The 14,967-nt window shown below is 48.1% G+C and overlaps 1 protein-coding gene across 1 annotated transcript in view; it reads left to right on the top strand.

Annotated features, from left to right (window-relative positions):
• The first annotated feature begins 1,441 nt into the window (after window positions 1–1,441).
• Window positions 1,442–14,967, top strand: part of LOC123756883 (calcium-activated chloride channel regulator 1) — a 125,597-nt gene continuing 112,071 nt past the window's right edge. Inside the window, exons 1-2 of the mRNA XM_045740284.2 lie at window positions 1,442–1,582; window positions 4,421–4,634. Coding sequence (XP_045596240.2) covers window positions 4,446–4,634 — 189 coding nt within the window. The 5' untranslated portion in view covers window positions 1,442–1,582; window positions 4,421–4,445. The remainder of the gene's footprint in view (window positions 1,583–4,420; window positions 4,635–14,967) is intronic.

Genomic DNA, 14,967 nt, shown 5'->3' with positions numbered 1-14,967 from the left:
CACGTAAGGTGGGGAAGGCCAACGCCTGCACGTAAGGTAAGGAAGGCCAACGCCTGCACGTAAGGTAGGGAAGGCCAACGCCTGCACGTAAGGTGGGGAAGGCCAACGCCTGCACGTAAGGTGGGGAAGGCCAAAGCCTGCACGGAAGGTAAGGAACGCCAACGCCTGCACGTAAGGTAGGGAAGGCCAACGCCTGCACGTAAGGTGGGGAAGGCCAAAGCCTGCACGTAAGGTAGGGAAGGCCAACGCCTGCACGTAAGGTAGGGAAGGCCAACGCCTGCACGTAAGGTGGGGAAGGCCAAAGCCTGCACGTAAGGTAGGGAAGGCCAACGCCTGCACGTAAGGTGGGGAAGGCCAACGCCTGCACGTAAGGTAGGGAAGGCCAACGCCTGCACGTAAGGTGGGGAAGGCCAAAGCCTGCACGGAAGGTGGGGAAGGCCAACGCCTGCACGTAAGGTAGGGAAGGCCAACGCCTGCACGTAAGGTGGGGAAGGCCAAAGCCTGCACGTAAGGTAGGGAAGGCCAACGCCTGCACGTAAGGTGGGGAAGGCCAACGCCTGCACGTAAGGTGGGGAAGGCCAACGCCTGCACGTAAGGTGGGGAAGGCCAACGCCTGCACGTAAGGTGGGGAAGGCCAACGCCTGCACGTAAGGTGGGGAAGGCCAACGCCTGCACGTAAGGTGGGGAAGGCCAACGCCTGCACGTAAGGTGGGGAAGGCCAACGCCTGCACGTAAGGTGGGGAAGGCCAACGCCTGCACGTAAGGTGGGGAACGCCAACGCCTGCACGTAAGGTAGGGAAGGCCAACGCCTGCACGTAAGGTGGGGAAGGCCAACGCCTGCACGTAAGGTAGGGAAGGCCAACGCCTGCACGTAAGGTGGGGAAGGCCAACGCCTGCACGTAAGGTAGGGAAGGCCAACGCCTGCACGGAAGGTAGGGAAGGCCAAAGCCTGCACGTAAGGTGGGGAACGCCAACGCCTGCACGTAAGGTAGGGAAGGCCAACGCCTGCACGGAAGGTGGGGAAGGCCAAAGCCTGCACGTAAGGTGGGGAACGCCAACGCCTGCACGTAAGGTAGGGAAGGCCAAAGCCTGCACGTAAGGTGGGGAACGCCAACGCCTGCACGGAAGGTAGGGAAGGCCAAAGCCTGCACGTAAGGTAGGGAAGGCCAACGCCTGCACGTAAGGTAGGGAAGGCCAAAGCCTGCACGTAAGGTGGGGAACGCCAACGCCTGCACGGAAGGTAGGGAAGGCCAAAGCCTGCACGTAAGGTAGGGAAGGCCAACGCCTGCACGGAAGGTAGGGAAGGCCAAAGCCTGCGCATGAAACTGGGAAGGCCCAGATCCTGTAAGAGACGGAGATAGCTGTGCGGGTTATAATCAAGACGCGCTAATCACGCCTCAAGGTCAATGTGAGGGAGGATACACTGCCTGGCAACTTGCATAAGAGGAGAAGACTACAGAGTGCCACTCTCATGCCAGAGCCACCAGCGTTAGTGCCGCTCCAGCCCCCGCACAGAGAACATCCACATCAGCTGCTGAGAGGATTTGTTGTTGAGATTGCTATTGCTGCTCTTCCTTGAACTGTGAGTTTACTTAACGCTGCCATCTGAAGATTCTGGTAAAATTTGGTGATTCTTTTATCATTGTTTATGCTAATTTACTAGCAGTGGAGATGGTACAATTAATTGTACAAAGTTTTAAGACAATTAGCAGAGAACCAAAAGTATTCAATATAATCCAAATATTTGCAGATTCCAATGTAGGTAATAGGAAAATAAATAGTGATTGGCAATAGTGTTGTATAGAAAACTATAATAAACTTAGCATTGCTGACACTATGTTGTATTTAGAATTTAGTAAGTTCATAAAATAGGATAGATAGCTACCTCGCGATGATTTCGGGCTCAACGTCCCCGCGGCCCGGTCCTTGGCCAGGCCAACAGTAGCTATATGAGTGAATTAAGATGATTGGACGTAAACATTGTATGTAATCTTCGCACAGGACCAGCCAGCTTACTGCACTTACTCTTTCTTCAAATGTTTTTCGAGGCCAAACCATGCTACTCTTCTCACACTATTAATCACACGTGCTTCATAGACTGTGTATTTCCGCTGCTGTAACTCCTCATTTGTTCAGGTTCGTATCAAACCATTAAATGGCTCGGTACCGTACACAATATACAGAGGATCAGCTCAACTTTCTGCACTCCCTCAAGATCCTGTTCTTTTTACCACGGAACTGCACCAGCCACTCTTCTTCCCCATAACTATTCTTACTCACAACTTTATGTACACACCCTCCATTTTAAAGAGCCAAACATCTCAGGTATTTGAAGGTGCTCAACGTGATCACTTTAAGTACGAACCTATGCTCTGTGTACACTGGGAGTTCCTTGAGCAAAGGTTCGTGTCCTCCTCGTGGTTCATACTGAATTTTTCAAAGGTTATCAAATTTATGTAAAATATATCAGTTATTTGTATAGTATACTTTGAAGTATATACTTAACTGAATTTATAAGAGAGGCACCATCTCTAGTGGACTCAACAGGGACTAGAAGCCAGAGGCTTGTTAATGTTCCTACCTTGTACCTGAAGACTTTTTTCAAATGGATTTTAAAAAAAGTAATGTTTACATCCATAAAGTTATAACGCTATGTGTGAAAACCCATGTTTCCTCTACTCCACTGTGACCCCTTGTTGACCCCTTGTAGGTGCTAAACCTCTAAATAAAGTAATCTGGATTGTTATCTTCCTATTTGTACGGCATTTTAAAGAACCAGATGATTTCAGCCTTGTAGTATATAGTTTGCAGTGTTGATTGCCCTCAGGCCCTCAACCTAGCCTCAGGCCCTCAACCTAGCCTCAGGCCCTCAACCTAGCCTCAGGCCCTCAACCTAGCCTCAGGCCCACAACCTAGCCTCAGGCCCTCACCCTGGCCTCAGGCCCTCAACCTAGCCTCAGGCCCTCAACCTAGCCTCAGGCCCTCAACCTAGCCTCAGGCCCACAACCTAGCCTCAGGCCCTCACCCTGGCCTCAGGCCCTCAACCTAGCCTCAGGCCCTCAACCTGGCCTCAGGCCCTCAACCTAGCCTCAGGCCCTCAACCTAGCCTCAGGCCCTCAACCTAGCCTCAGGCCCTCAACCTAGCCTCAGGCCCTCAACCTGGCCTCAGGCCCTCAACCTGGCCTCAGGCCCTCAACCTAGCCTCAGGCCCTCAACCTAGCCTCAGGCTCTCAACCTAGCCTCAGGCCCTCAACCTAGCCTCAGGCTCTCAACCTTAGTCCTCAGGCTCTCAACCTTAGTCCTCAGGCCCTCAACCTAGCCTCAGGTCCTCAACCTAGCCTCAGGTCCTCAACCTAGCCTCAGGCCTTCAACCTAGCCTCAGGCCCTCAACCTAGCCTCAGGCCCTCAACCTGGCCTCAGGCCCTCAACCTGGCCTCAGGCCCTCAACCTGGCCTCAGGCCCTCAACCTGGCCTCAGGCCCTCAACCTAGCCTCAGGCCCTCAACCTAGCCTCAGGCTCTCAACCTTGCCTCAGGCCCTCAACCTAGCCTCAGGCTCTCAACCTTAGTCCTCAGGCTCTCAACCTTAGTCCTCAGGCCCTCAACCTTAGTCCTCAGGCCCTCAACCTTAGTCCTCAGGCCCTCAACCTAGTCTTCAGGCCCTCAACCTTAGTCCTCAGGCTCTCAACCTTAGTCCTCAGGCCCTCAACCTTAGTCCTCAGGCCCTCAACCGTAGTCCTCAGGCCCTCAACCTAGTCTTCAGGCCCTCAACCTTAGTCCTCAGGCTCTCAACCTAGTCCTCAGGCCCTCAACCTTAGTCCTCAGGCCCTCAACCTTAGTCCTCAGGCCCTCAACCTAGTCTTCAGGCCCTCAACCTTAGTCCTCAGGCCCTCAACCTAGTCCTCAGGCCCTCAACCTTAGTCCTCAGGCCCTCAACCTAGTCCTCAGGCCCTCAACCTAGTCCTCAGGCCCTCAACCTTAGTCCTCAAGCCCTCAACCTAGTCCTCAGGCCCTCACCCTAGTCCTCAGGCCCACAAATATAGTCCTCGGGCCCCTAATGTAGTCCTCAGGCCCTCAACGTAGTCCCCAGGCCCTCAATGTAGTCCTCGGGCCCTCAATGTAGTCCTCGGGCCCTCAATGTAGTCCTCGGGCCCTCAACGTTGTCCTCGGGCCCTCAACGTTGTCCTCAAGCCCCTCAATGTAGTCCTCGGGCCCTCAATGTAGTCCTCAGGCCCCTCAATGTAGTCCTCGGGCCATCAACGTTGTCCTCATGCTCCTCAATGTAGTCCTCGGGCCCTCAATGTAGTTCTCAGGGCCAAGAATGTACGACCATGTAAAACTGGTCGAACAGTTTTACATGGTCGTACATTTCTTTACCGGTGGAAAAGGCAGGAAATATAAACCACTGAATCGGAACTACAGACTGTGGCTTGTACGAGACGCCGAGATGACGTGTATGAGGACGGTAGCGGCCGCCCACCTGCTTCTGGCGGTGCTGCTGGCCGCGAGCGTGGGCGTGGGAGCCACCAGTGCCTCCAAGGTCAAGTTGGTCAACAACGGTTACGAGGGCGTGGTTATTGGCATCTCGCCCGAGGTCAGCGAGCGTGACGCACCCGCCCTCATCACTGTTCTCAAGGTGGGCCCCATCACGTCTGCCTTTATATATAACAGTACCCATCACCCAATGACTCACTATATAGCAGTACCCATCACCCGCTGACTCACTATATAGCAGTACCCATCACCCGCTGACTCACTATATAACAGTACCCATCACCCGCTGATTCACTATATAGCAGTACCCTTCATCCACTGACTCACTATATAGCAGTAACCATCACCCGCTGACTCACTATATAGCAGTAACCATCACCCACTGCCTCACTATATAACAGTACCCATCACCCGCTGACTCACTATATAGCAGTACCCTTCACCCACTGACTCCCTATATAGCAGTACCCTTCACCCACTGATTCACTATATAGCAGTACCCTTCACCCACTGACTCACTATATAGCAGTACCCATCATCCGATGACTGACTATATAGCAGTACCCATCACCCGCTGACTCACTATATAGCAGTAACCATCACCCACTGACTCACTATATAACAGTACCCTTCACCCACTGACTCACTATATAGCAGTACCCATCATCCGATGACTAACTATATAACAGTACCCATCACCCGCTGACTCACTACATAGCAGTACCAATCACCCACTGACTCACTATATAACAGTACCCATTACCCACTGACTCACTAACTAGCAGTCCCCTTCACCCACTGACTCACTATATAGCAGTACCCATCACCCACTGACTCACTATATAGCAGTACCCATCATCTGCTGATTCACTATATAGCAGTACCCATCAACTGCTGACTAACTATATCAAAGTACCCATCACCCACTGACTCACTATATAGCAGTACCCATCACTCGCTGAGTCACTATATAGCAGTACCCATCACCTACTGACTCACTATTTAACAGTACCCATGACCCGCTGACTCACTATCTAGCAGTCCCCTTCACCCACTGACTCACTATATAGCAGTACCCATCGCCCGCTGACTCACTATATAGCAGTACCCATCATCTGCTGATTCACTATATAGCAGTACCCATCACCTGCTGACTACCTATATAACAGTACCCATCACAAACTGACTCACTATATAGCAGTACCCATCACCCACTGACTCACTATATACCAGTACCCATCACTCGCTGATTCACTATATAGCAGTACCCATCACCTGCTGACTCACTATATAACAGCACCCATCACTCGCTGACTCACTATATAAGAGTACCCATCACCTGCTGACTCACTATATAGCAGTACCCATCACCTGCTGGCTCACTGTATAACAGTACCCATTACCCACTGACTAACTATATAGCAGTACCCATCACCCGCTGACTCACTATCTAGCGCGTCCCCTTCAACCACTGACTCACTATATAGCAGTACCCATCACCCACTGACTCACAATATAGCAGTACCCATCATCTGCTGATTCACTATATAGCAGTACCCATCACCCTCTGACTCACTATATAACAGTACCCATCACCCACTGACTCACTATATAGTAGTACCCATCACCCATTGACTCACTATATAGCAGTTACCATCACCTGCTGATTCACTATATAGCAGTACCCATCACCCATTGACTCACTATATAGCAGTACCCGTCACCTGCTGATTCACTATATAGCAGTACCCATCACCTGCTGACTAACTATATAGCAGTACCCATCACCCGCTGACTCACTATATATTAGTACCATCACCCACTGACTCACTATATTCCAGTACCCATCACTCACTGACTCACTATATAGCAGTACTCATCACTCACTGACTCACGACATAACAGTACCCATCACCCGCTGACTCACTATATTGCAGTAGCCAACACCCGCTGACTTACAATATCAATACCCATCACCCACTGACTCACTATATAACAGTACCCATCACCCACTGACTCGCTATATAGCAGTACCCTTCACCCACTGACTCACTATATAGCAGTACCCATCACCTGCTGACTTACTATATAGCAGTACCCATCACCCACTAACTCACTATTTAGTAGTACACTTCACCCACTGACTCACTAACTAGCAGTCCCCTTCACCCACTGACTCACTATATAGCAGTACCCATCACCCACTGACTCACTATATAGCAGTACCCATCATCTGCTGATTCACTATATAGCAGTACCCATCACCTGCTGACTAACTATATAACAGTACCCATCACCCACTGACTCACTATATAGCAGTACACATCACTCGCTGATTCACTATATAGCAGTACCCATCACCCACTGACTCACTATATAACAGTACCCATCACCCACTGACTCACTATCTAGCAGTCCCCTTCACCCACTGACTCACTATATAGCAGTACCCATCACCTGCTGACTAACTATATAACAATACCCATCACAAACTGACTCACTATATAGCAGTACCCATCATCCACTGACTCACTATATACCAGTACCCATCACCCGCTGATTCACTATATAGCAGTACCCATCACCTGCTGACTCACTATATAACAGCACCCATCACTCGCTGACTCACTATATAAGAGTACCCACCACCTGCTGACTCACTATACAGCAGTATGCATCACCTGCTGACTCACTATATAACAGTACCCATCACCCACTGACTAACTATATAGCAGTACCCATCACCCGCTGACTCACTATCTACCAGTCCCCTTCAACCACTGACTCACTATATAGCAGTACCCATCACCCACTGACTCACTATATAACAGTACCCATCACCCACTGACTCACTATCTAGCTGTCCCCTTCACCCACTGACTCACTATATAGCAATACCCATCACCTGCTGACTCACTATATAGCAGTACCCAACACCTGCTGATTGACTATATAGCAGTACCCATCACCTGCTGACTAACTATATAACAATACCCATCACAAACTGACTCACTATATAGCAGTACCCATCATCCACTGACTCACGATATACCAGTACCCATCACCCGCTGATTCACTATATAGCAGTACCCATCACCTGCTGACTCACTATATAACAGCACCCATCACTCGCTGACTCACTATAAAAGAGTACCCACCACCTGCTGACTCACTATACAGCAGTACCCATCACCTGCTGACTCACTATATAACAGTACCCATCACCCACTGACTAACTATATAGCAGTACCCATCACCCGCTGACTCACTATCTACCAGTCCCCTTCAACCACTGACTCACTATATAGCAGTACCCATCACCCACTGACTCACTATATAGCAGTACCCATCATCTGCTGATTTACTATTTAGCAGTACCCATCACCCGCTGACTCACTATATAACAGTACCCATCACCCACTGACTCACTATATAGTAGTACACTTCACCCACTGACTCACTATATAGCAGTACCCATCACCCACTGACTCACTAAACAACAGTACCCATCACCCGCTAACTAACTATATAACAGTACCCATCACCCGCTGACTCACTATATAGCAGTACCCATCACCCACTGACTCACTATATAACAGTACCCATCACCCACTGACTCACTAACTAGCAGTCCCCTTCACCCACTGACTCACTATATAGCAGTACCCATCACCCACTGACTCACTATATAGCAGTACCCATCATCTGCTGATTCACTATATAGCAGTACCCATCAACTGCTGACTAACTATATAAAAGTACCCATCACCCACTGACTCACTATATAGCAGTACCCATCACTCGCTGAGTCACTATATAGCAGTACCCATCACCTACTGACTCACTATTTAACAGTACCCATGACCCGCTGACTCACTATCTAGCAGTCCCCTTCACCCACTGACTCACTATATAGCAGTACCCATCACCCACTGACTCACTATATAACAGTACCCATCACCCACTGACTCACTATATAGCAGTACCCATCACCCATTGACTAACTATATAGCAGTACCCATCACCTGCTGATTCACTATATAGCAGTACCCATCACCCATTGACTCACTATATAGCAGTACCCATCACCTGCTGATTCACTATAGAGCAGTACCCATCACCTGCTGACTAACTATATTGCAGTACCCATCACCCGCTGACTCACTATATAGCAGTACCCATCACCCGCTGACTCACTATATAACAGTACCCATTACCCACTCACTCACTATATAGCAGTACTCATCACCTGCTGATTCACTATAGAGCAGTACCCATCACCTGCTGACTAACTATATATCAGTACCCATCACCCACTGTCTCACTATCTAGCAGTACCTATCACCCGCTGACTCACTATATAGCAGTACCTATCACCCACTGACTCACTATATAACAGTACCCATCACTCACTGACTCACTATATAGCAGTACTCATCACTCACTGACTCACTATATAACAGTACCCATCACCCGTTGACTCACTATATAGCAGTACCTATCACCTGCTGACTCACTATATAACAGCAGCCATCACTCGCTGACTCACTATATAAGAGTACCCATCACCCGCTGACTCACTATATAGCAGTACCCATCACCCGCTGACTCACTATATAACAGTACCCATCACCCACTGACTCGCTATAGGGCAGTACCCATCACCCACTGACTCACTATATAGCAGTACTCATCACCTGCTGATTCACTATATAGCAGTACCCATCACCTGCTGACTAATTATATAACAGTACCCATCACCCACTGACTCACTATATAGCAGTACCCATCACCCCCTTACTCACTATATAACAGTACCCATCACTCGCTGACTCACTATATAGCAGTACCCATTAAACACTGACTCATTATATAACAATACCCATCACCTGCTGACTCTCTATATAACAGTACCCATCACCAGCTGAGTCACTATATAACAGTACCCATCACTCACTGACTCACTATATAGCACTACACATCACTCACTAACTCACTATATAACAGTACCCATCACCCGCTGACTCACTATATAGCAGTACCCATCACCCACTGAATCACTATATAGCAGTACCCATCACCTGCTGATTCACTATATTGCAGTACCCATCACCTGCTGACTAACTATATAACAGTACCCATCACCCACTGACTCACTATATAGCAGTACCCATCACCCACTTACATACTATATAACAGTACCTATCACTCGCTGACTCACTATATAGAAGTTTCCATTACCCACTGACTCATTATATAACAGTACCCATCACCTGCTGACTCTCTATATAACAGTACCCATCACCCGCTGACTCACTATATAACAGTACCCATCACCCGCTGACTCACTATCTAGCTGTCCCCTTCAACCACTGACTCACTATATAGCAGTACCCATCACCCACTGACTCACTATATAGCAGTACTCATTATCTGCTGATTCACTATTTAGTAGTACTCATCACACGCTGACTCACTATATAACAGTACCCATTACCCACTGACTCACTATATAGCAGTACCCATCACCTGCTGACTAACTATATAACAGTACCCATCACCCACTGTCTCACTATCTTGCAGTACCTATCACCCGCTGACTCACTATATAGCAGTACCTATCACCCACTGACTCACTATATAACAGTACACATCACTCACTGACTCACTATATAGCAGTACTCATCACTCACTGACTCAATCTCTAACAGTACCCATCACCCTCTGACCCACTATATTACAGTACTTATCACCCGCTGACTCTCTCTATATAACAGTACCCATCACCCTTGACTCACTATATAGCAGTACCCATCACCTGCTGACTCACTATATAGCAGTACCCATCACCCACTGACTCACTATATAACAGTACCCATCACCCGCTGACTCGCTATATAGCAGTACCCTTCACCCACTGACTCACTATATAGCAGTACCCATCACCTGCTGACTCACTATATAGCAGTACCCATCACCCACTGACTCACTATATAACAGTACCCATCACCCTCTGACTCACTATATAGCAGTACCCATCACCCACTGACTCACTATATAACAGTACCCATCACCCGCTGACTCACTATATAACAGTACCCATCACCCGCTGACTCGCTATATAGCAGTACCCATCACCCACTGACTCACTATATAACAGTACCCATCACCCTCTGACTCACTATATAACAGTACCCATCACCCGCTGACTCACTATATAGCAGTACCCATCACCCACTGACTCACTATATAACAGTACCCATCACCTGCTGACTCACTATATAGCAGTACCCATCACCCACTGACTCACTATATAGAAGTACAATTCACCCACTGACTCACTATATAGCAGTCCCCTTCACCCACTGACTCACTATATAACAGTACCCATCACCCACTGACTCACTATATAGCAGTACCCATCTCTCGCTGACTCACTATATAGCAGTACCCATCACCCACTGACTCACTATATAACAGAACCCATCACCCACTGACTCACTATCTAGCAGTCCCCTTCACCCACTGACTCACTATATAGCAGTACCCATCACCTGCTGACTCACTATATAGCAGTACCCATCACCTGCTGATTGACTATATAGCAGTACCTATCTCCCGCTGACTCACTATATAACAGTACCCATCACCTGCTGACTAACTATATAACAATACCCATCACAAACTGACTCAATATATAGCAGTACCCATCACCCACTGACTCACTATATACCAGTACCCATCACCCGCTGATTCAATATATAGCAGTACCCATCACCTGCTGACTCACTATATAACAGCACCCATCACTCGCTGACTCACTATATAGGAGTACCCATCACCTGCTGACTCACTATACAGCAGTAGCCATCACCTGCTGACTCACTATATAACAGTACCCATCACCCACTGACTAACTATATAGCAGTACCCATCACCCGCTAACTCATTATCTAGCAGTCCCCTTCAACCACTGACTCACTATATAGCAGTACCCATCACCCACTGACTCACTATATAGCAGTACCCATCATCTGCTGATCACTATTTACCAGTAACCATCACCCGCTGACTCACTATATAACAGTACCCATAACCCACTGTCTCACTATATAGCAGTACCCATCACCCATTGACTAACTATATAGCAGTACCCATCACCTGCTGATTCACTATATAGCAGTACCCATCACCCATTGACTCACTATATAGAAGTACCCATCACTTGCTGATTCACTATAGAGCAGTACCCATCACCTGCTGACTAACTATATTGCAGTACCCATCACCCGCTGACTCACTATATAGCAGTACCCATCACCTGCTGATTCACTATAGAGCAGTACCCATCACCTGCTGACTAACTATATTGCAGTACCCATCACCCGCTGACTCACTATATAGCAGTACCCATCACCCGCTGACTCACTATATAACAGTACCCATTACCCACTGACTCACTATATAGCAGTACCCATCACCTGCTGACTAACTATATAACAGTACCCATCACCCACTGTCTCATTATCTAGCAGTACCTATCACCCGCTGACTCACTATATAGCAGTACCTATCACAAGGGGAGCCGGTCGGCCGAGCGGACAGCACGCGGGACTTGTGATCCTGTGGTCCTGGGTTCGATCCCAGGCGCCGGCGAGAAACAATGGGCAGAGTTTCTTTCACCCTATGCCCCTGTTACCTAGCAGTAAAATAGGTACCTGGGTGTTAGTCAGCTGTCACGGGCTGCTTCCTGGGGGTGGAGGCCTGGTCGAGGACCGGGCCGCGGGGACACTAAAAAGCCCCGAAATCATCTCAAGATAACCTCAAGATAACCCACTGACTCACTATATAACAGAACCCATCACTCACTGACACACTATATAGCAGTACTCATCACTCACTGACTCACTATAAAACAGTACCCATCACCCGCTGACTCACTATATAGCAGTACCCATCACCTGCTGACTCACTATATAACAGCAGCCATCACTCGCTGACTCACTATATAAGAGTACCCATCACCCACTGACTCACTATATAGCAGTACCCATCACCCACTGACTCACTATATAACAGTACCCATCACCCACTGACTCGCTATAGGGCAGTACCCATCACCCACTGACTCACTATATAGCAGTACACATCACCCACTGACTCACTATATAGCAGTACCCATCATCTGCTGATTCACTATATAGCAGTACCCATCAACTGCTGACTAACTATATAAAACTACCCATCACCTACTGACTCACTATATAGCAGTACCCATCACCCACTTACTCACTATATAACAGTACCCATCACTCGCTGACTCACTATATAGCAGTACCCATTACCCACTGACTCATTATATAACAATACCCATCACCTGCTGACTCTCTATATAACAGTACCCATCACACGCTGACTCACTATATAACAGTACCCATCACTCACTGACTCACTATATAGCAGTACTCATAACTCACTGACTCACTATTTAACAGTACCCATCACCCGCTGACTCACTATATAGCAGTACTCATCACCCACTGACTCACTATATAGCAGTATCCATCACCTGCTGATTCACTATATTGCAGTACCCATCACCTGCTGACTAACTATATAACAATACCCATCACCCACTGACTCACTATATAGCAGTACCCATCACCCACTTACTCACTATATAACAGTACCCATCACTCGCTGACTCACTATATAGCAGTTTCCATTACCCACTGACTCATTATATAACAATACCCATCACCTGCTGACTCTCTATATAACAGTACCCATCACCCGCTGACTCACTATATAACAGTACCCATCACCCGCTGACTCTATATAGCAGTACCCATCACCCGCTAACTCACTATATAACAGTACCCATCACCCGCTGACTCACTATATAACAGTACCCATCACCTGCTGACTCTCTATATAACAGAACCCATCACCTGCTGACTCACTATATAACAGTACCCATCACCCGCTGACTCACTATATAACAGTACCCATCACCTGCTGACTCACTATATAACAGTACCCGTCACCTGCTGACTCTCTATATAACAGAACCCATCACCTGCTGACTCACTATATAACAGTACCCATCACCCGCTGACTCACTATATAACAGTACCCATCACCCGCTGACTCACTATATAACAGTACCCATCACCTGCTGACTCTCTATATAACAGAACCCATCACCTGCTGACTCACTATATAACAGTACCCATCACCCGCTGACTCACTATATAACAGTACCCATCACCTGCTGACTCACTATATAACAGTACCCATCACCTGCTGACTCACTATATAACAGTACCCATCACCCACTGACTCACCATATAACAGTACGCCTCAGGCGCTGACTCACTATATGACAGTACATCTCACCTGCTGACTCACCATATAACAGTACGCCCCAGGCGCTGACTCACTATATAACAGTACACCTCACGCGCTGACTCACCATATAATTGTACGCCAGGCGCTGACTCACTATATAACAGTTCGCCTCAGGCGCTGACTCACCATATAACAGTACGCCTCAGGCGCTGACTCACCATATAACAGTACGCCTCAGGCGCTGACTCACTATATAACAGTACGCCTCAGGCGCTGACTCACCATATAACAGTACGCCTCAGGCGCTGACTCACCATATAACAGTTCGCCTCAGGCGCTGACTCACCATATAACAGTTCGCCTCAGGCGCTGACTCACCATATAACAGTGTGCCTCAGGCGCTGACTCACCATATAACAGTACGCCTCAGGCGCTGACTCACCATATAACAGTACGCCTCAGGCGCTGACTCACCATATAACAGTACGCCTCAGGCGCTGACTCACCATATAACAGTACACCTCAGGCGCTGACTCACCATATAACAGTACGCCTCAGGCGCTGACTCACCATATAACAGTACGCCTCAGGCGCTGACTCACCATATAACAGTACGCCTCAGGCGCTGACTCACCATATAACAGTACACCTCAGGCGCTGGCTCACCATATAACAGTACACCTCAGGCGCTGGCTCACCATATAACAGTACGCCTCAGGCGCTGACTCACCATATAACAGTACGCCTCAGGCGCTGACTCACCATATAACAGTACACCTCAGGCGCTGACTCACCATATAACAGTACGCCTCAGGCGCTGACTCACCATATAACAGTACGCCTCAGGCGCTGACTCACCATATAACAGTACACCTCAGGCGCTGGCTCACTATGTAATAGTTTCTTCTTAATACATATCTCCATCCTCAGTTTATATTAACAATAGCAGGAGCCGCGTGACTGATGCCAGCCATTAATAAAAGATCTAGACCAATGATACACTGAGAGTTTCCTTCATGACACTGATTGTTAAACAAAACATACTTTTCATTTACCGGTAATTGAAGTAATTTCTTTAATTTTATTAAATCTCTCAATAATATTCCTGTATCTGTATAACACTT

Source organism: Procambarus clarkii, chromosome 26 (assembly GCF_040958095.1).
Source record: "Procambarus clarkii isolate CNS0578487 chromosome 26, FALCON_Pclarkii_2.0, whole genome shotgun sequence".
NCBI classification, from domain to species: Eukaryota; Metazoa; Arthropoda; class Malacostraca; order Decapoda; family Cambaridae; genus Procambarus; species Procambarus clarkii.
Note: the sequence above shows the minus strand (reverse complement) of the source record. Positions and strands in the feature narration are given on the sequence as shown.